The following is a 22,827-nucleotide window of genomic DNA, read 5'->3' on the forward strand; positions in this document are numbered from 1 at the left end:
TCTCGCACGGTCCCAACACATAATGTCACCTCTGGCATCTGGCAGGGCTTCCATATGGGAATACCAAGGCGTGCTGAAAAAATCATAAAGCTTGGTTTTGCCTGATTTCCAGCCAGTACTGCAGGTCCCGGGGTTGCTGATAGTTCGTATACCCAGAAAGCATCCCAAATTCCCCTCCCTCTTCACCTCCCTTGGCATTTAAGGCCCTCTCCTGTTTAAAGGAAGATAGACACAGGTTTTTCTAGGGTGTTCTAAAACAGTAAGTGGAAATTTAGAAGAGCCAGGTGATGGTGCCACATATCCCCCCAAAACAGTATCACACGTTTCTTATCGTTCATACGCACAGCTTCAGCCTGAAGATTTATGGCCGAGGACTACAGAGCTCTATATTGTATCCACCTGCCTGAGACAGGGTCCATCCCTGATTAATTAGCTTTATGCGATGTTCACGTTAGAAATATACAAACCAAAGATGCCTAAAGACACTGAGCTTGCAAAAGGGTGAAGCTGTAGGCCTGGGTAAGCCTGAAAGGTTCTCCAAATTATGCACATCTGGAATAAACCCGGGGTGATGGAGAGTCACAAGCCAGCTGCCGAGGATGCTCGTCACTCAGGCAAACCATTATGGAGTTCATTCATTTTTGTCAGCCCATAAACCATGCGAGAGTGGAACAGGGAGAAGGGGGGGATGCTTTCTTGAGAAGAGTATTTTCAGTATAACTTACTGTATTTATTTAGCACTATTTATGGACTGGTTCATAGGAAAAGCAGCCCTAGGGCAGACTTGGAGGTCTCTGTCAAATCTGGAGGTTTTTAACCCCAGGTCCGACACAGCTTTGCAAGGGGTTTGGGGAAGGACCAGGCTCTTCTCGCTGATGTGCTGGTCTCAGGACACCTTGCGAACCTCAAGACCCCGCCGGGAAGCGGAGAAGCAGCTCCCCAGGGAAGGCAAAGCCTGTGAGGAGGCTGCAGCGCTGAAAATAGGATTTAGCCCTTGATTTTGGAAAGCCATGAACCTGCTTGCCTTACAGCCGCAACTGGAGCTCCAGAACCACCCTGAAGCAAGGTTGCCCTCTGGTGACACTTTCCTGCTCTGCAAATCAAAGTGTGAAGCGTAATTGAACGCAATGAATTGCATTCCAAATCAAAAGGCAATTAAAACCAGAGAATAAACTTGGAGGTGCCCTGAGATGGTTTAGAAATCAGAGGTAGAATCCTTGCAAATCAAATCAAATCAATTCAACTCATATCACAACCGCGGCCCTTTGCTCTTGGTGGACCCAGCTTATGGTGCATCTACGGTGCCAAGAGATTTCAGAGGTGGCACGAACCGAGTCCCAGCCTGGCTGTCCCTGCCCTTTCCTAAACCCTAAAAATCTGATTTCCCCACATTTAAGGGACCCGGTAGGAATTACGGATGTCGCCAGCATCATTCTCACAGCTGCCGAATCTCCGCGCTGTCGGTGCACGGTTCCCAGGGACGGGCTGCTGCACCGGGGACGGGTGGGGGGGTCTCGAATATTGCATTAAGGGGAAGGTAAAAGCAGTTTTTTTACGGGGTACTGAGGGTTTTGAGGTACCAAACGGTAACTAACCACCACTTGTAAGGCAGGGGGGCCCTCTCGTGGCTGTAGTCAGGCAGTGGGGGGTTCAACTCCGAGATTACAGATTTATATACTAGGATGGCACATTTTGCTACTTAATTCACTTGCCGGTTCTCACTCGCTCCAAATCAAGCCCAGCTCTCCCCTTCTCATGCAAACTTAAGGCAAGTAACCGTTTCCCTGAATCTCACTTGCCAACCTTTGCAGCTAAGCTGGTTTCACTTGAAGATAACTTGGCAGGACACAAGGCCAGGGCCCTGGTTTAAAGCCCAGCTGCATTTCTGGGAGAAATTTCATCCTACCCGCTGACTTTAAAAGGAAAACTAATGGAAATGCTTCTTTTGACATCAGGTGAGTTTTGTGCTGGCTGCAGGACCCCCTTCACTCTCCTGCTGCCGCAGGATCGTGCACGGATGATTTAGGGTTTCCCACCAGGCAGCATGGGGAGACACTGACATCTAGTGGTAGTATTTTTTGAGATTTGTAGCTGCTTTGGGTGATAGCTCAAATAATTTTCCCAAATGTTTTCCCTGGCCTGAGGGCAAAGCACGAAGAGGAATACCTAAAACACCAGCCTGGCACCTCAGGTTTGGATGCGATCCCATTTGCAGAGCAAGGAGGGAACACCAAAGCATCCCAGAGACACACACACACACCCAAAATGGGACAATCTCACTGCTGCAGAGTACGAACAGCAAATGCAACGTGGGCCTTATCCTGGCAGCCAAAACTCCGCTGGGACGTGGGTGCTGGGAGGCAGGATTGCAGGGCTTGGCTTTCCGGGAAGGATGCAGGAGGGAACTGCCCGCTGCCTGGCTTTGCAGAGCTGGGGATGTGAAGAGAGGAGCGGGGCAGACGTTTGCAAAGCTGTTTGATCAAAAGGGTCTTTAAATCACAGTGACTAGGGAGTTAATGGCTTTCACATGCTCAGACAGCCCCATAGAAATGAGAGCGGCAGCCCCGAGTGGCAGGCAAGGTTTGGTGGCAGCGTGTCCCGCAAGGCATTAAGAAGCAGGAACCCCAAAAAGTCCCGGGGTGCCTCATCCTCTGCTGGGAGGAGATGCAGAGGGGCAGCCAGGTGAGGTTTTGCTGTCTCCCAGCATGCCTTCGAGCTGGTTCATAACGAGCCTGGCGAGGCTCGTATGGGCTACAAGAAATTCCAGCTACCGTTTGCAGAGCGAGCCGCTAATGAAAACCAGCGGTGCCTTCGAGCTACGATGCAAGCATGTCCTCCGAGATCAAATATGCGGCTCTGAGAGCGGAAAGCCGGGAATAAATTGCATCCTGTCAGAGAGACGTGCCCCGTGTCGCCTGCAGCCTTACCTGTCCTAGTTCAGAGCAGAGGCACCGCATCTCCTTGCCTACCCTCCCGTGGCAAAGAAAAGCCTAGAGAGACGGACGCCCCATGCCGGCACCTTCATTGGGGTTTGGGGCTGGAGGAGACAGAGTCAGGGCTCGCTTCTGGTCCTGCCTCTGTGCTTTCCTGCTGATTTTTTTTTAAAAATGCAAACCGTGTTTTCTCCCCAGCCCAGCGAAGCTGGGGAGGGAGGAAAACCCACCCTGGCTGCTACGAAAAAGCTGCTCCAGCTGCAGGCTGAGCTCCCTGCCAGGAGAGGAAGGGGCTGCGGCCGCAGCCGGCTGTCGCAGGAAAGCAGCCAAGGCGCTGGGTGTCGAGGGAGCGCATTCGATACGCAGCCCGGGAGAGATGTCCCAGACCGAACTACACGGTGCCTGGGGTTGCTTTTTTTTTTTTTGTTATTATTATTATTTCCTCCCCTCCTACGGTGGCGAAAACCACACTTTAAAAAGAAGAGAAGTAATCAGAGCCTTGGCCCCAGGGCAGCACTGCTATTTAGAGCCAGGGCTGTGTGTTTACTATATAGGTAGGGATGTGGCTTTTAAGTGGAGATAATAATAGAGAGGCAGATGTAAATACATCCTCGAGTAAAGGAAGAGCAGCCTTTAACCCTGCACCCCGTTGCTCAGCTGTGGCCGGACTCTGGTCTCCCAGGAATTCTGAGGTGCTAAATGCTGCTTTACCCTTTCAGATCTTTTTAGGATTAGGCTAAGGGAAAAAAACAAAACAAAACAAAACCCACAGTGCAGAGGAGCTGGTCCTTGTGCTTGCATCCACCGCAAGGTTAAAGGAGCACAAGCCCAGTCCTGAGTGTGTGCTGCTCCCCCTAAAAAGTTTAGAAAATCAGGATATGGAGCAGAATAGGACCCTCCACCCCCAAGGTGCAGCAAGGACATCCCAGGATATCTCAGTGCTGCACAAAGGGCGCTCCAGAGGCCAGGAATCTCATGAACTAATGGGGAAGGAGGTCTTAAGAGGAAAGAAGGAGTAATATATATGGAGAGATTTCCCTTTCTCCATTACAGCTGGTTGTTCCCTGGTGCTGAGCAGGTTCCCAGCCAGGATCAGCATGTTTCTGCCCATCTCCTGATGTTTGCCACCGTTGAGCACATGGCAGTAGCTACCTGGTTTTACAGCCTGAGACTTTTATACTGCTGGAGGATTTTCACTCGCTGCGAGGGAATGCAGATGGGAAGAAAAACTCAGTCTGACAGGGGGAGATCTGGGTTTTAAATGAAGTCGCATACCCCCCCCCCCCAAAAAAAAAAAAAAGGGTGACAGAAGGAGCTGGCTGCATTGTTTTATCCTCATAGGTATTTTCCACAAGTCTGATTTAGCCCGTTGCCTTATTGCAGCCGGAGGAAACCCCACGCAGACCCAGCTGTTTGTTCAGGGCATGGAAACCTCCTTGCGTGTGTCACTGTTGGAGCTTTCCCGGGGGGCCCAAAGCCCGCTCTGTCCCTGGCTAAGGGAAGGACATGGGAACCGCTGGGCAAAACCTCCCCAGGCACCTTCTGCCTTGCAGGCTGAAAGGAGATGCTCTCCAGCTGGCAAAGGCCTGGTGCTTTCCAGCAGTGAAGGGATGCTAGGGGAAATGGGAGAGGAATCACCCCCCACACACAAACCCCTGGGGCAAATCCTCCTATGGTGGGGGGGGGGAACAGGGTGCTAAACCCCAGCCCCCGGGGCAGGACCACCTCCCCGAGCCCCTCTGCTGCCCGCCTGGGCAGGATCAGGCCCCGGCGGGCAGAGGTTGGGCTGAAGGGGTTAATGCTGGGAGAGTAACAGGCTGGAGTTGACACTTGGAGGCAGGCGGGGCTCCCGGCGCCTGATTGGCCTCAAATCGCATCCAAAAGTGGGTTGTTTTTTTTTTTTTTTTTTTTTTTTTTTAGTGTTGGGTTGGTTTTTTTTTTTCTCTGCTTCTTCTTCTTTTTTTTTTTTTTTTTTTCTCTTTCGCTTCTCCTCCTCCCCCAGGCTCTGGCTGGCAGGGGAGGGGAGTGGGGGGGGGGGGGGGGAACAGCGAGAGATCAAAAATAAACCTCTTATGTCAAAGCCGGGGGGGAGAAAGTATAAATACAGCGGGCTCCGCAAGCCGGCGCGGAGGCTGCGGGGGAGCCGGCGAGAGCCCGGCGGGGCGGCCGGGCCCGGGCTATGGGGCGGCGGGGGGGGTTCCTGGGGGGCCGGGCTCCGCTCCACCTGCTCCTGCTGTGTCACGCGTGGGCGCTACCTCCGCCACCTCCGCGGGAAGCTCAAGCTCTGCTGCCCGCCCGCCTGCCCGCACCGCCGGGGCAGCTGGCCCTGCGGCTGGCCGCCTTCGGGCGTTCCGTCGTCCTTCGCCTCCGTCCCGACGCCGCTTTTTTAGCCCCCCGGTTCCGCCTGCAGCGGCTGGGGGGAGGGGGGGGGCGCCGGGGGTCGCCACGGTCCTGGTCCCGCCGGGGTTGTTTTTACGCCGGAGCCGTCGAGGGGAGCCCCGACGCCCCCGCCGTGCTCAGCCGCTGCGGAGGAGGAGGAGGAGGAGGAGGGCTCCGAGCCGCTTTTTACCTCGACGGGGCGGCTTACGAGCTGCAGCCCCTCGGGCATCCCTCGCCCGGACCGCCCTGGAGGGGTCTGCACCGCCTCCAGCGCCGCGCCCCCCCGCCGGGAGCCCACCCCCCCGCCGCCGGCAGCGGGGCAGCGGCAGCCGGGAAGCGGGAGCCGCTCCGCCGCCGAGCCAAGCGCTTCGTCTCGCAGGCGCGGTACGTGGAGACGCTGCTGGTGGCCGATGCTTCCATGGTGAGCTTCTACGGGGAGGATGTGGAGGTAAGGGCTGGTCGTCGCCTCCGTCCCCCTGCCCCTCCGTCCCTTCCAGCTCTCCGTCCCCCTGTCCCTCTGTCCCTTCCATCTCTCTGTCCCCTCCATCCAGCCGTTCCCTCCATCGCCTCCATCCCCTCCATCCAGCCGTTCCCTCCATCCCCTCCATCCAGCCGTTCCCTCCATCCCCTCCGTCCCCTCCATCCAGCTGTCTCCTCCATCCCTGCGTCTCCTCCGTCCAGCCGTCCCCTGCGTCCCCTCCATCTAGCCATCCCCTCCATCCCCTCCATGCAGCTGTTCCCTCCATCCCTGCATCCCCTCCAACCCTCCATGCCCCCTGCCCCTCCATCCCTGCATCCCCTCCATGCCCCCTGCCCCTCCATCCCTGCATCCCCTCCATGCCCCCTGCCCCTCCATCCCTGCATCCCCTCCATCGCCCTGTCCCCTCCTATCCCCATCCTCGCTGCCTCTCCACCTCCTCCCGTCTCCAGCCCTCTGTCCCTGCTGCATCTCTGTCCCCCACCCGTGTCCCCAGTCCCCTGCCCGCTGCTGGGTACCTCCCCTTCCCACCCAGCCTCCGCAGGGACAAGCAGGCCTGGGATGCCAGGGAGCACCTTGGGGGAGAGAGTAGAGAGCTGGAGACAGGGCAGGGGACCTTGGCTCTGTCCCCACCTTTCCTTGCCGTGTAGGGGCCATAAATCCCTGGGGCAATGGCTGCAGAGTTGATCTATGGGGTTCGGTCTATGGGTGTTTGGGGACCCTTTCCCAGACTCAGCATCCATCCCAGGGAGCTTCCGTCTGCACAGGCTGGACACCGTGATGTCCCATCAGTCTGGTGTCCCTATAGATGAGGGACAGAGGGGGTTAATGCCTTTCTTGCTACAGGGAAAGAGCTGTGCTGCAAAGCGATGAGCTTAACTCCCTTCCGGATAGGAGCTTGGGCCAAATAGTAAATAAACCAGGGGCTGAGTAATGCGCAGTCCCGCTCCTGAGCCACCTGTTAGCAGCCGAGCAGATGCACGAACAACCCTTTCCCCCAGCCACCACCGCCAGAAATGTTCCCCCTCCTTTAAATGTGCTCCGGCCGCGGAGACCCTGCCCGTGGCCAGGCTTTGTGGAGACCCCAGGAGCGGCGATGCTGGCCTCTGAGCCCCCGCGTCCATCTCCAGGGCTGTTGACCAGCCGCTTTCATCGGCGTGGGGTTATTTTTCATGCCTCTTGCAAAGCCAGCTCCCCACCGCCATGCTCCCTGCAGCGATGGGTTGCTCGGGTCCTCGGGTCCCAATACAGGTTTGCATGGTATGAAACGCACTCGGGTCTGTGCGAGGGATAACTGTGCACCGAAGTTGCTCGTCCTCTGCCGTGGGTTGCTTGGGTATGGGGCTGTTAGAGGAGTCCTTGAAGCTGGGGCTCAGCGGGGAGCAGGAGGGCAGCCGAAACCAGGGGCTGCGCTTTGGCAGCCTGGCTTTGCCATTTCTGCCCACTTTATCCTTCCCCTGGGGTCTTCATCCAGCTTCTCCACTCCTAATAAAGCAGTGTTTTAATTCCAGCCTGCCTCAGGCGGGGCTGGACCTTGAGAAATGCTAAACCTCAGAGCTCCAGCTGATTTCAGCTGCTCAGCATCGCTCAGGTTTCGCCCCTTGCTTGGTTTTGCTTGCATGCCACCAAGCCAGGCTGGCAGGAACAGATAGGGGAGGGTCAAGCAGCGATGGATGCTGCACTGGGAGACAACCGCCCAGAGCTTACAGCCGGTCAAAAACAGAGTTTTCAATGGAGTCATCTGAATTTTTAAGCAACAGGCACGTAAATAGTGGTGGAAATTACTCTCCCTGTAGTGTGAAGCTGGTCTCTGATTCCCCAAAAGGACAGGAAAAATAGCGTATTGCATCTTCTGCAACCAGCTGGGCACCCAACAGTTTTAAAGCAACACCCAAGGGTCTGCCTCCTGCTACAAATAAGGTGAACTCTTTTGCGGGGGGAAATCCTGATAACGCCCAGCTTGAGCTGGGGAAAAAGCAACAACCCTCTGGGTAAATCTGTGCTGTGGCAGTTCTGGAAGGCCGAAAGCTGCTGAGCTGCACGTGTACACAACCAAGGGGTGGAAAAGCTGGTACCCTGCCCCGGTTGGGGATGTACAGCCCTGGGGGTGGGTGATGCTGCCCGGTGGGTCCATGACCATTTTATGTCCTCTTTGTCCCCAAGAGCAATGTCTTTGCATCATCTCTCAGGATATTTCTTGATGGGAAGGAAGCCTTTAAAGGTCTCGGTTTGGATTTAAGTATTTGGGAGAAAACAGCACCAGTTCTCGTGTAGCAATGGCGGGGGGGGGGGGGGGAAGCCACCTGTTGTGTTTCTGTGTCTTTTGTTCTCTGCAACAGAAATGCAGGGAGAAGCACGGTTGCTGCTTACTCAGGAGACCAAATAGCCATCTCACTTGTCCCTAAATACCTACATTTTGTGGGCCAAAAAAAAAAAAGATGGCTTGCTCAGGCTAGTGAGATCTTGGAGAGCTGACTAGAGGATGCCCAGGGAGTAGAAATGTTGAGTCAGAAGAAACCATATTTATATAGTGACTTTTCTTCCCGTAACCACACTTTAATTACCAAGTATTTATTAAAGGTCACAAGCATTGTTTGTATTCCCAGTTATTTTCTTGCATAAGCTGTAACTGCTCCAGTAGAAGATAGTCACCATAAGATGCATTCAAGCCTTGCAAGTTATAATTGATGTCACGCTGTTGTTAGGAAAATGCTATTAATGATTTATTTCTAATCAATCTGAGCCATTATAGCTCAGCTGTTAACCTGATTTAGATAACAAAAGCTTAATTCTACCTCCATCAATACTCATGTAAACCAGGAGGAAATGATGAAGAACAGAACCAGACCTGAAATTTGAGGGTTTAATCATTCTTCTGTCTTGATGCTTGCAGGAGATGGGGTATTTGGGGGGCATTAGCAGCAGGACAGTGCTGAGCAATAACACCTGTGAGCAGCCGGCAGGTTGTGGAGGACTTGGCTGGATGTGACCTGCAGTGATTAGGAAGAGCCCCCTTATATAGGGAAGGGTGTGAGGTCCTGGGCTGGACACACAAGTTAATCCTTTGTGTTTTTCCTGCAGAGAACCCAAAACGCTTGGGGGAGGGGGGAATTATAAAAGGAAAAAAGGACAGTGAGCATCACTAACAGAATTAAGTGGGGATTTTGAGTATGGGAAACTGAGGCAGGAGACAGCGTAGGGGCTAATCCCTCCAATGTGCAGAAGAAAGGGCGTTTGGGCTGAGCACCTGCAGCGCAGGCTGCACTTGCAGAGATGCTCTGCAAGGCTCAGGGGATGTTTGCTGAGACACCTAAAGCAACAGGCGGTTACAAAAACCGGCCGCAGCATCCCCAGCCAGTTGGCAGCAGAATCGGATTCCTGTGGTGGGATTTCTCCAGTCTCTTGGGTGCAGATGAGACGCGTTTCCAAGCTTTCCTCTGCAAACATGATGGCTACGATCCCCTTTTCTTTCCCCCTTGCTCTTGCAAGCGAGGAAGCTGCTATCCCTGACTCCGAGAGCTGGTAATGACCGAGGACCAGGGCAAAATCAGATCTGTCTGATTAAGCTGGGATTCCTCGCCTGACTTCTGTGTTTTTTCCAGGCAGATTTACGAGGTTTTAGGAGTGCTGTTGCATCCCTCCCCTCTAAGACCAGACGGGTGCTGGAGTGTGCAGCACGGGGCATTGCTGGGGTCCTGCTGCCGGCTCTCCTGCACCTAGATTGAGCATCAAAGTGACCTTGGAGGTAAAGCTAAAGCCACCCTGGAGCCTCAGGTCCCCTCGTGCCCAGCTCCTAGGCTCGCTTTAGGATATTGTGCAGCTTGAGAGGGTGAGTTTGCTTAATCCCTTGACAAAAGGAGCTGGCCCGTCCTGAGCCCATCCCAAAGGCAACCAGGGTGGGATTAAAGGGGATCTTTGCCAAGCAAAGGGGGACCTGCGCTGATGCTGCCATCCGCCAGCATTGCTGGTGCTTTTCCTCTGGGATTTGTCCCTCCCCGGCTGTGACCCCGATCCTGCATCCGCTTTGGTGCAAAGGGCCGGAGGACCGGGCAGCCTCCCTAAATATTCCCCTGGCCGATGCACTCGCTTCCTCGCGTCGTCCCGTAATGTTAAACAGCTGCCGCGTTTCAACCCCGCCGCTGGCGCGGTGACTGCCGATTATCAAGGGCTTCGGTATGAAAGGCTCAGCGTCAAGGGAGCTGGCTCCCACCAAAGCAACCCAGGAGCAACTGCAAACTGCAGTGTTCCTGCCCCGGGATGCTCTTGGGACGGGGTTTTACTTCATGTTCATCCATGCCTGCAAAGAGGTGGTGGCAATCCAGCATGTGCCTCAGTTTCCCCTGCCCTGAAAAGGGATAATTGCTTCTTTTGTGGGTCAGCTCCAAATATCTAGCAAAGAGGGAAAGAAAAGGGGGGAAAAAAAACATCACGTGGCAAGCAGAAAAGTCATGGGGCAGAGAGCTGGGAAGGCAGGAGGGCAGTCAGGCACACCGGCAGGCTGGCAAGGTGTCCCCCTCTCCTCCGGCTTGCCCCCCATTTCCCTTGGCTGCTGCCCACATTTTTGCAAGGAAATTCTTGGCCCAGGCTTCAAACTGCAGGAGGAGGCTGGCAGGGCGGCCGCTGGCCACCGCGGGTATCCGAGCTGGGGGGCCAGCATGCAGACGTCGCTTCGGGGGAGAGACGCAGGCTGGGATATGTTTTTACCAGTTGTTTTTTTAAAAGCTGGGCAGCCCTCGCATCTGACCCCGTGTTTTCTTCCTTCCATCTGTTTGCACTACAGAAATCTCAGCATTTCTCTCCTTCCCCCCCCCCGCCCCCGAAATGCTGGCTTCTAGAGAAAAAGGAGGGGGGGGAAGACCCAAACCCAACAACCCAATGAACAAACAAACAAACCTACAGCCCCAGGTCGGGTTGAGCATTAAACTCCATGAGCTGGGGAGCATGTTGGAGGGAGGAGAGTTGTGCCAGGGTGTTGCATGGGTGCTCCCTGCCATCCTTCTGCACTGGGTGCGTCCGGCAATATTAGATCATTATGTGCATACCACAATAATAGTTAGTGTATGTGTAAGAGCAGTTTCTCCCCCTCCCCTCCCCCAATAATAATTAAAAAGAAAAACCTAAACAATTTGGGAATCTCTGCAGACTTCAGCTTCCAAGTGGTTCCCACAAAGGAGAACGTAAGCGCAGATTTTGCAAGAACCTGCATCAGAAAGTGAAATCCTTCAACATTATCAGGTTAAAAGCAACCATTTCAGTTACTCATGCTCTGATTTTTTTTTTTTATTATTTTTTTTTCCCCACTGCTAACCCTCTGCACATGCTGTTTGCTGCTGGCAGTCTGGCGTCGGGCAGCGCTGGTGGTACCCGGCTTAGGGCTCTCCCGGCAGCAGCGATGCTGTGGCAGGAGGGATATGGGAGCTGCTGTAGTGCAGGTGTGTCAGACAAAAGGCATCCCCCCCTCGTTTTAGGAATTTGATCTTCTTGAGACCAGAGAGGAGCCAAGGATTTGGAGAGCATCACCGGGCAGTAGAAACCCCTGCCCTGCCTCTCCGCTGGGGTGGCTCAGATGCGATGTTCATGCCTGGCCATAAAAGCGCATGGGGCAGAGGAGGGGTGCTCCCGCAATCCTCTCGGGCTCTGGCTGGTATCCTCTCCCCCCAGAGCAGGTAAAGGACTGATTTTCCAGCTGTATTTACCAGTCGGACAGAAATCCTGCCAAGATCTCCCAGGATGCTGGCTGGAAACGGCAGGGAAGCGCCTTGCGCCTGCTGTGCTGCGGTGCCTTGCAAGGAGGCAGAAACCAGTCCACTTGTGCCTCTGGGCTCCCCAAACCCACCCCCGTGGCTGCCCCGCATCCGATCCCTGTAGCCACATCCTCAGCCTTGATGCTGGGAAGGAAAACCCGGAGAAGGCAACGTTCCCTCCTGGGTGGCTCGTCAAGCCAGAGCCTGTTTGCAAAGGCACGGGGAGGATGGGACAAGCGGGATTCAACTCGTCCGCAGTCGGCTGTTGGCCAAAAGCGTTCAGTCAGCCTCTCCTGAGCCCTGGGGATCCTGTAATTTGCTTTTGGCCCCAGCTCCAAACCCTTGGCCCAGCCAAGGCGGTGCAGGTGGATTGCCACTCTCCCCGGAGCAGTCGGGGTCCATCCGAAACCCGACCAACTCCCGCACGGCCCAGGGATGGGTATAAATAGACACCAGATGGTGGAACAAGTGAATTTGACCTTTTAATCTGCACTAAATAGCTGTTTGTTCGGTTCGCTTTCCATCTTCACTTTCCAGACGAAGGGAAGGCGGACAGATATTTTCCGAGTCCCTCCGTTCCTGCGCTGAAAGAGTTTCTTGGCTGGATGTAACCCTGAGGATGTGAGCACTGGTGTCCTGGGGGACTTGGAGTAGGGACTGAGAGCTCCCAGGTAACAACTACCGGGATGGAGAGAAACCTGTAATGGGTTAGAAAAGGATGGCGTGGGATTTGCTGCCTTGGAAACGATGGATTGTCCCATGATGTGCAGCTCCAGTGTAGAGCATCCTTCCTGGTCTTCATGCGCTTAATTTTAGGAAGGCTTTGTGATATTTTTAGGAAGGTTCCCCATGGACTTTCCCCGTGGGGTAAACAATTCTCCCGGTCCCTTGGAGCAACCGCTCGTGGGGATCTCGCCTGCATTTCTTGCCTCGGCGGTGACTTCTCTGTGACATTTGTTGCATGCTTCGGGCTGGGACATGAGTCATGTCGCGGAGATCTGGCCAGTCTAAATAAACCAGTCTATTCAGTGCTCCCATCATCCTTGCTGGGGCCTGCCCTCAGATAATGAGCTGGAGGGTACTTGGGATATGTCTTGCTGAAGCGAAACATCTGTTTACATGGAGCTGCCAGTGACGGGATAACATGTGGCAGAACAATTTAAAATAGCCATAACTGTCCTGGGCGAGCGGGTCTCGGTGCAGCAAATATGCCGTCGCTGTTAGTGGAGGAGGGTAGCTCCCTAAACATCTCCCTCGTTCACTAAGAAAACGGCATTTTGTGCATATCTCTGTCCTGGCAGCATCGCGATGGATGAGCGTGCGGAGCCAGCTCCACTCAGGAAATGTGTATTTGGGGTGAAACTCAGCCGTTGGAGAGGGCTTCCACTGAGTTCTTCCAGTTTAATTAGGTAGTGGCGCTGAAGCAAGACCATGGGGTGTAATTCGTCTGGGGAGGAGAGAAGCCGCTTTCTCTTTCCCAATACGATATTGTGTAATAGCTGCATTTTTTTCTCCTGACTTCGGGGCCGTGAACGGGTGCCAAGCAGAAGAGGAATTTCGATGCTCCGATAAGATGTTTACATCAGCCTAAACATCGCTGGCGCGTTTGACATATTAAGTAATCTCTGGTCATCCCAGTCGCCCGAGCAGGGATGCTGCTGGACGAAGATTTGGCCATCAAAGTGCTTCGGCCCCGGTTTGTGGCTGAGGACGTTGGGTTCAAACCCTGCCAACCAGCACGAGCAGGAGTTTTACAGCGATGCGAGGGTGGTTTTGCACCAGCGAGATGTTGTGCGTGAGGCAGTTCCCGCCCCAGGGCAGCGAGGGCAGGGTTAATGCTTTGGGAATATGCAAGAGCACTCAGCTGGACACGTGAGGTTTTCCCGAAGGTTTTCTGGGTGCAAAGGGTTCACGGCAGGTGGAGAAGGGGTTGCAGGGGTGGGCTTGTCCTGCCTGTCCTTCCCGCTGGCACGAGGCGTAAAGCATCATGTATAGAAAAGGCAGCACTTAGGACGTCAACCCAGCTGGCTGCCTGAGTCGGTCTGGATGTGGTAGGCTTTGTAAATGAGGTTGATTTTTCCTTTCCTAACCAAAAAAAAAAAAAGCGCCCCGTGGCAAAGGTTTCACCCAGGTTTTGCCTGCCCCTCTCTTTCCCCGCAGAACCACATCCTGACCCTGATGTCCATGGCGGCTCGTATCTACAAGCACCCCAGCCTGAAGAACTCCATCAACCTGGTGGTGGTGAAGGTGCTGGTGGTGGATGAGGCAGCAGCGGGGCCGGAGGTGTCCGACAACGGCGGGCTCACCCTGCGCAACTTCTGTAGCTGGCAGCAAAAGTTCAACCCCCTGAGCGACCGGCACCCGGAGCACTACGATACTGCCATCCTGCTGACGAGACAGGTCTGAAGGGTCCCTTGGGGATGCTCTGGGATGGGGAGAAAAGAAAAGGGTCGAGATGTCCCTGGAGGGAGAGGAGGGATCCCCCCGCCGTGCAATGAATGGAGCTTGCAGCAAAGCAACTGGGGGGCGGTTGCATTTGGGGTGCAGACCACCAGTGGGTTGCCCAGCTCTGCTGGGAGATGTTGGGGTTGCCGAACGTGCGACCCCTTCACCCTGCCTTAGTCCCCTCGGCGCTGCTCGCCAACAGGACTTCTGCGGACACCAAAGCTGCGACACGCTGGGAGTGGCGGATATCGGCACCATGTGCGACCGCAACAAAAGCTGCTCGGTGATTGAGGACGAGGGCCTGCAGGCAGCCTACACCCTGGCTCACGAACTGGGTAATGCACCCCTTCCCAAGGGGGTTTTGGTTTTTTCAGCCTGGCATGGCCAGCCCGGCTCCTGGGAGGGGATGTAGCGGAGCCCAGTGCCAGCATCTCCTGGCTGGGTACCTCCCGCCAAGCCTTGGGCAGCGCTGGGGAGATTCTGGCACCGACAGAAGCTGCTTTGCGCCATCAAAGGTGCTTAGAAGTGCCCGAGCTGGTGTACATTGGTGCATTTGCCTGACGTGATGAGCAAAGGCGTCCGGCCAAGCGCTTCTCCCCCTTGGTTTGCTGCTCCTAGAGATGCGCTGACTAATTTGGGCTGCTTTGCCCTGCATACAGCGGGCTGTACGGCTAAGATAGAGCGAGAACGCACCGTTTTGTTTATCGCTTCTGATTTATCCGAGCAAATAGCTTTTGCAGCAATAGGAACTGCTTGATAACTTATAGATGCTCCCAGCTGCCCGTGCACCATCTGCAGCAGAGCAGGGCCAGGACTGGGAGGCTGCCGCTCACTCACTGATGCTCTCTGCTCCCCAGGCCACGTGCTCAGCATGCCCCATGACGACTCCAAAACCTGCGAGCGGCTCTTTGGGCCCCTCGGCAAGCACCATATGATGGCCCCTCTCTTCATCCACTTGAACAAGACCCAGCCCTGGTCCCCTTGCAGTGCCATGTACCTCACCGAGTTCCTGGATGGAGGGCACGGTAAGGCTCAGTTCAGTTGCCTCGTCACTCAAAACAACCTTTGCCTTAATTGCTCAGGCTCTTTGCAATGCCCGGAGGGGTGTGCGGGGTGAGGGGGGGGGGGGTCAAATCAGACCGCACGCGGAGGTTTGGGGTGCCCTGCTTGGTGCAGTCCCTGGCGTCAAGCCCTGATGCATCTCCAGCCTAATTCTCACGCCTTGCCCAGGCGACTGCTTGCTCGATGCCCCGGCCGACCCCCTTGCCCTGCCCGCCGAGCTGCCCGGCCGGGGACCCCTGTACAGCCTGGACCAGCAATGCCAGCAGATTTTCGGCAAGGAGTTCCAGCACTGCCCCAACACCACGGAGGAGGACATCTGCGCCCAGCTCTGGTGCAGGACCGACAGCGGGGAGCCCCTTTGCCACACCAAGAACGGCAGCTTGCCCTGGGCTGACGGCACCCCTTGCAAAGCCGGCGGGCTGTGCTGGGACGGCCGCTGCGTGCCGCAGGATGCCCTGAAGCCCCAGGTAATGGAGGGGATTGGGGACCGACGGGCTGGGGCTCGACCCTTTGGGATTCCCAAACCTCTTACCCCACTCCTGCCATCCCTTGGGCTAGCTTTGGATTTGCCTGCTTTGTTTTCTGGATACATCTCCTTCGACAGCACCTTTCGTTAATCTTTATTACTGGCAAGCCCAGCTCGCAGATAAACGCTGCTGTGCCTTTTGCCGAGGCACGGGCTGGTCTGAACCAGAGCAAGCAGCCGCAGTTCTGCAATTAAATCACCACTTTTTGCCCTGCCGGGGAATTAGCAGCGATTTCCAAGTCAGTCAGCAAAGTCCTTAAACCCAAGCTTAACTTTAAGCACACAAACAGTGGTGGAAGTCAGTAATAACTTCACGTGAAGTATGTGCTTCAGTGCTTTGCTGTGGATCAGGGACACGGGGAGAGGAGCCGGGGGGACATTTTAGCATTGCTCCAGACCTTCGCTCGCCCTGGAAGCGAGCAGCCGGGGATGGAGGGGCTCGGGGAGGGAATCTAGCAGCTTCTCGTGGCCTCTTGCAGCCGGCGGTGGACGGCGGCTGGGGCCCGTGGAGCCCCTGGGGCTCCTGTTCCCGGACCTGCGGCGGCGGCGTGCAGTTCTCCTACCGTCACTGCGACAGCCCCAAACCCCAGCACGGCGGCAGGTATTGCGAGGGCCAGCGTGCCAAGTACCAGTCCTGCCACACCGACGAGTGCCCGCCGGACGGTAAGCCCAGCTCTTGCAAATCCACCCATCGGCAGAGGCAAAGGATGCAATTCCCAAATGCACGCTCACTGCCCGCCCCCCGTTTCTCCAGAACCCATCACCAGGGATTGCTCTCCCTTGATTATTCATATTTGTTTGGGGGAAGAGCCTTCTGCTGGGGGTTGTGATCCCCTCCGGCTGGGTGGGAGGTGCGTGGCATCCCTCCTCTGCTTGCACACTCCCGCTATCCTCAGCTCACTCCCACATCTCTGCGACGGCCGAGGAGGTTCCTGCCGGCTTCTCGTGGCTTTTGGGTCACGTTTTGCCTTTCCTTTCAGGGAAAAGCTTTCGGGAGCAGCAATGCGAGAAGTACAACAGCTACAACTTTACGGATTTGGAAGGGAATCGCCTAGAGTGGGTTCCCAAGTACGCAGGAGTGTCACCCCGAGACCGATGCAAGCTCTTTTGCCGAGCCAGAGGGAGGAGTGAATTTAAAGTCTTTGAGGCCAAAGTAAGATACCTGGTGATGATAATTACTGTTACACCTCGTTACCCCATCTCAAGCCAAACACATGCATGCAGCCATGCCCTAATTGCTCTTCCGCATCCCCCCCTTTTTCCTAGGTGATCGATGGGACGCTGTGCGGACCGGAGACCCTCTCCATCTGCGTCCACGGGCAGTGCATCAAGGCTGGCTGCGATCACGTAGTCGGGTCCTCCAAGAAGCTGGACAAGTGCGGGGTGTGCGGCGGCAACGGCTCGACTTGCAGGAAAATATCCGGCTCGCTCAACCGGTCCAAGTAAGGGGAGAAAGGGTCTGCAGAGATGGGCCGGGGGGAGAAAACCCGGCTTCCCCTCTTGTTCTCCTTTCTTCTTTTTTTTTTTTATTGCAAAACTGCTAGGCTAGGAATATTAGGACTCCGCCCAAGTCACGTAAAGCCAGTTTGCTTTCCGCACCCGAAACATCACTCCTAGCTGCAGACCTTGTTTGCTGCAGCCAGGCTCGAGGAGTGCTTGGCTTCCCCTCCGTGCCGTTAACCGGGGTTTGCAGCCGTGATGACCTTGCAACAGCCTGCTCTCCTCCCCAAACCCCAGAGCTTACACTAAGTTTATTTCGGGGCAGCATTCTGCAAGCCAAGCAGAGTTTTATTTCCTAAAATAATAGCTGGTGACGATGCTGGTGATGCGCTCGGTATGCCACTGCAAGTAAATCTGCTGCCCCGAGGAGTTTACAATGTGCATCTCACCCCAATGCAGTGAGTTGGACACATATTGAAGGGCTGATGTGGGATATAAATAGTTCACTAACTTTTCCCTGGGCTCGGGTGTGAATTTCAGTCCTGGGACATGGGCATTGAGGCAGCCGCTTCTCTCGCCCAAGATCTCTGTTGCTTTGCCAAAGAGCTGAATTTAAGGCTTTTGTTGAAAAGATCATAACAAAAGCCCAACGCGTCCAATTCCATGTGGCGAGGTGACTCACGCAGTCAATTTAGATTTCCTAAATGGTTTCCTTCCAGGGAGCCAGCTGAAATGGGGCTTCCACTCTCCTATGAATTGTTTGTGGTTGACTAAAGAGAGATTAGCGTGGTAGCTACAGCCAAGAAGAGATCCCATTAAGATCAGGGTTAGGGAGGCCAGGTTGACTGAGAGCAGAGTTTGACCCGAAGGCTTTGTTCCAAAATACTCTAAATCTAATTACTGACCGCAGCATCAACCGTGGGCATGCGTGGAAAATGATCCCGCCGGTCCCACGGCGTGAGTGGTGCCAGGGTGGCATTTTATTATAGTGGCAAGGAATTACCGTAGCACGGGGTGCTGAGGGCTCAAATACTGAAGCCTTCCCGGTGCCGTTCCAGGAACCGTGGTGTTCTGGGGATGGGCTCTGGCTGGCTTTGCAGGGAAATCCTCCCCCGGCATGGGAACGTGCTCTGTGCCCTCCAACGGGAGCAATTCTGCATCGTGGTGGTGGCTGCAAAACCCTTCCAAAGATAAGCCCAGGCCGCAGAGATGCCCGCTCGTGGATAGGGATGGTTTTGTTGCCGTAGTACTTGCCGTCTTCTAGGAAAGGCTTTTGAGTTAATATCAAGTCACCTACAATAGGAGATGTCTCTCAGGTTAACTGTTTAACTGCTGATCTGGTTTTAGGAGCAACATCTGGCCAATGTACATATCCTCTGTGTGTACAATGCCAGCAGCACCCTGACTCTCTCCTGTTCTGCTGTTCTGTATCTATAGCTGATGCTATCCTTCAGCATCACCAGTGACAGCATCACTGGGCAGAGCCAGGCTTTTAGTCCCAAGCGCTTCACCCATTTTGAAAGAAAGGGGGTAAGGGGAATTTCCCAGCAAGGCTGGTAACCATGGGGCTGTTCCTTTGATTGCATCACTTATTTTTGCACGTAATTCAGCAAAATCTTCCAGCCGAGCACACCTCTGGCACAACTGCTGCAATATTTCCAGCTCCTGAGCACTCTGGGTTACAAAGGAATGGCTTCAGAGCCACGATCCCACTCGCCAAGCACTATCCCCTGCGTGGGTCTCCTCTTAAGTCCAGGAAAATAACCGTGTCCCTTTGCCCTGTGCAGATACGGCTACAACGATATCGTCACCATCCCCGCCGGGGCAACCAACATCGACATCAAACAGCGCAGCCACCGAGGGGTCCGTCACGACGGGAATTACTTGGCCCTGAGGACCCTCGAGGGCAAGTACCTGCTGAACGGAGACTTTGCCATCTCGGCCATGGAGCAGGACATCCTCATTAAGGGGACCATCCTGAAATACAGCGGCTCCATGACGACCCTGGAGAGGCTGCAGAGCTTCCGACAGCTCCCGGAGCCCCTGACCGTCCAGCTGCTGACCATCGCCAGCGAGGTCTTCCCACCAAAAGTCAAGTACACCTTCTTCATCCCCAAGGACGTCCCTTTCAGCAAGCAGAAGGGCAAAGAGAAGAAGTCGGCCAACGTCATCCGACCGATGCTGACCTCCCAGTGGGTCCTGGGCGACTGGTCCGAGTGCTCCAAGACGTGCGGCTCCGGCTGGCAGAGGCGGACGGTGGATTGCCGGGACGTGGAGGGTCAAACTTCCTCCACCTGCGACAGAGCTCTCAAGCCCGAGGACATCAAGCCCTGCGGAGATGTCCCCTGCCCGCTCTGGCGCCTGGGTCCCTGGTCCCCCTGCTCCCAAACTTGCGGCGAGGGCGTGCGGACGCGCAACGCCTCTTGCATCGATTACGCCGGTAAAATCACCGCCCCGGAGAAATGCAGCTCGCCGGGACCACCGCCGGTAACCGCCGCCTGCGTGCTACGGCAGTGCTGAGCCGCACCGCGTCGGGACGGGCTCGGCGGCGATGCGCTGTGCCGGCAACGCCGGGGCAGGACGGCGAGGATGCCGCGGGCTTGCTCGCCAGATGAATAACCACTCTCCAGCGGTTCATCCCCACCCCATCGATGTCTACCTCAGAGGGGGGAATAACGGTGGCAAAACGGGGAGGAATCACTTCTTTTCCTTTCTCTTTTTCCTTTTTTTCTGGCTGGTTTCTCGCAGGCAAGTCGTAATTTAAGGGGAAAAATAAGCAGATCTGTAGGGTGTTTCCAAAGAGCTGCCGTTAAACATCATTGCAGACTCTGTTTGCAAGGTTCGCTGGGGTTTGGCGCTGGAAAAAATGAGGAGCTTGGCTTTGGCTTTGCTCCGTCCCAGCTGCAGGTCGAGGAGGTCCAGGGTGGGCGGCTTTGCTGATAAAATCGGGATCCCTTTGCAAAAGGCTTGGATCGGATGGCCATCCCCTCCCTGCAGCAGCGTGGGTGTCCTTGAGCCCGAGGAGCGTTTTATCGGCTGTGGGTTTAGCTTGGGAGATAACTCGCTCATTTGGCTGGGAGCGGGAACGAGCTGAGGGCCTGATCCTGGCACGCGTTAGGCAGGAGGACAGGTGAGATGGTCACAGTGGTTTCTGTGGGATTTATAACCTACGAGGCAACGACGAACCTCTGCCTCCAAACACCCCCAGCATCTGCAGAATTATCCCTAGAGCTGCGACCCCATGCCTCGGTTTCCCCAGCCATAAAACCAAGGCTTAATTACACCCAATCTGGCTTGCAGGGCTGCTGTGAGGATTAATTAATTACCGATTCTGCAGTGCTTTGACTGTGAAATGCCTATTGCGATACCCCATCCCCCCCTTGGGAGAGGACACTTGGATGTACCAGCGTTTCCTCTCCCATCCCTGGCTTTCAGTCCCTTGCGTGTTCATTTTCTCAGCTCTGCTTTAATTTTTGAGATAATTTGCTAACCTGGCTTGCAGCAGGGACGAGCCCAGGACCTGCAGATGCTGAGCCTCTCCCCAGCCCGCCGCGGTGACCGGTGCCGCTCTTCGCCTCTGCTTTCCTGGGATACGTGAGGATGCTTGGATCTGGTGCCGGGCTCCAGCCTTGCTTGAGCAATTCTTGGTCTAAAACCGAGCCTGGCAAGGCTGGACATCTTCCTTCCCGGTGGGGAACAGCCAGGCCCCCTCTCCCCAGCCTGGCTGCAATCCCTGAAATTTCCCTCTTTCGAAGTGATCACCATCCCTGTGCTGGCAGCAGCCGGTGCCTGGGGAGCGGGGACGGAATTTGGGAAGGTCTTGCCATCGCTGGATGAGTGATTCGGTATCTCCAGGTTCCTCTCTCGATGCCCCTTGCCGCTTTCCTGCGGATGCCCATACCCTGCTTTGGCTCCCTTTTTGGCAGCAAAATGTCAAATTTCCAGTGGGAACAGCCTTTTTCTCATAGGAAGGGGAGAAGGGCTGGAGGAGGAGGACTTGAATTTGTGATGTCTGCGCTTCCCCATTTGCAATTGCGGAGTGAATCCTTTTTCTTGTCTCTTTTGCCTGAGCTAAGCTCACGTGAAAGCCTTTTCTCACTGGCCAGGCAGGTTCGGGATAGGATTGTGGGGTGAGCCGCTCCCCCAGAGCCCTGCCAGAAACCCTACCCTTCACCTGAAAGCCTGAGATATTCAGCTTTTATCTCCCATAGGTGATTCCTATTGAAACCAAGGGGGCTACAGCCAAGGACTGACGGTACTGAGGGCTTGGCTCCTTTTTTTTTTTTTTTTTTTTTAAGGCAAGAAAAAAAAATAAAGGCCAGCTGCAGAGTTTGGATACAGAGCTGTTTGTTCAGACCTACCTTCGGGCAATGTTCTGCGTCTGCTAATTAATCTCCAGGAATTTAAGCCCTCTCTCGCTCTAACAAATAGCTGGATGCTAAAGTCATATAGCCTTGCAGGGTTATTTTCTTTTTCCCCTTTGAGTCTGTGAGGGTTTTAACTCAAAAGGCCAGCGTGTGTTTCCTCTCCAGCGTTGTAACCAGCATTTAGGATGGGTCAGAAATTTTAGCCTGAGACAGTGCCAAGGAAAACGTCTGTATTTATCACACAGGAGTCATGCATGCCAAGGGTGTCTTCCAATTTTTTTATATTCACTGCGCGGTTGCTTAGCCAGAGCTTCCTAGATGCAAAAACTCCCTTCCTAGATGCAAAAACTCCCTGCCGCGGGCAAATCCTGCTGCTTTTCCAGCAAGGAGGAGGATGGGGACCCCGTGGGGAGTGGGGGGACTGCAGGCGGCGATGCTCGGTTGAGGTGTGGGGTCTGGGTGATGGTAAGTGGGATTCCTGCCCTAGCCTTCCTGTAGAAACACGTAGCCTTTACGCTGATTTAAGTCAAAGAGGTTATATATTAGGATATATATATGTATATATATGTTTCCCTTCAGTGAAGGATTGTAGCAATGTACTGAGCCTCTTGTGTTAGGTATTTATTATAAATTTTTGTTTGGTTTTGTACAGTAGCTGTCTGGAAAGGAGAGAAAAAAAAAGGAAAAAAGAAATTTAAAAAAAAAAAAAAAAAAGACTGTCTGTGTTTTAACATGCTGCTCCCACATCCCCACTCCGAAACCTGCAGTGGGGTCGGAGAGGGGACGTCTCTGCTCATCGTTTAACCACTTCGGTATATGATTGGTGTCTCCCTCCTCCCTGGTGCCCCCAAATCAGGGTGCAATTGCCAACCGAGCTGCGTAAGCATAACAAATCCAACCCAAATTAAGCTTTGGACTTTCATTTTAAGGGGGGGGGGGGGGGGGGAATATAATTTTTCTGGGTTTTAGCCTTTTGTTTGTATTTGGTTTTGACTTTGAAAACAGTCTGTGACTCTGCCTTTACCCCTTCAATAAAGGATTTCCTGCCTCTTACCTTTTTGCATTTGTCTCTATTTGCACTTTTCTCAGGATATATTTTTTTAATCTCCATCCCAAGAGCAATACTTTAAACCTCCCTTTTCCATAGCTTATTCAGCTATAAATAAATGGTTAACTCAGTTTTAAGATGCTAAACCAAAACATTACATGACAAAGTAGACAAAACCCAGGGAGCAAAAATTGTTCCCCAGAGACTTTGAATCGTCACTGTTTTGCAGACTGCTGATGAGCATCTACCTCCTCTCTATGTGTGCATACGTATAGATAATTCTGCTATTTATTAGGAGGACGTACAGCCTAAACAGGGCTAAAGCAGAGGGGATGCTGGCTCCTTTGCTTAACTGTATAATAACCAGAGATGATAGGAACTCAGTGCTGCCTCTCTAGGTGTGGT

General features: G+C 54.4%; 1 protein-coding gene across 1 annotated transcript; it reads left to right on the top strand.

Annotated features, from left to right (window-relative positions):
- The first annotated feature begins 4,256 nt into the window (after nt 1-4,256).
- On the top strand, nt 4,257-22,427 carry ADAMTS8 (ADAM metallopeptidase with thrombospondin type 1 motif 8). The gene is made up of 9 exons (XM_075034878.1): nt 4,257-5,760; nt 13,695-13,934; nt 14,182-14,314; nt 14,837-15,004; nt 15,210-15,508; nt 16,047-16,230; nt 16,548-16,720; nt 16,834-17,009; nt 18,795-22,427. The coding sequence occupies exons 1-9, from the start codon at nt 5,113-5,115 to the stop codon at nt 19,525-19,527; spliced, it is 2,754 nt and encodes a 917-aa protein (XP_074890979.1). The 5' UTR covers nt 4,257-5,112; the 3' UTR covers nt 19,528-22,427.
- The last annotated feature ends 400 nt before the right edge of the window (nt 22,428-22,827 follow it).

Source organism: Buteo buteo, chromosome 9, assembly GCF_964188355.1.
Source record: "Buteo buteo chromosome 9, bButBut1.hap1.1, whole genome shotgun sequence".
Classification (NCBI taxonomy): Eukaryota; Metazoa; Chordata; class Aves; order Accipitriformes; family Accipitridae; genus Buteo; species Buteo buteo.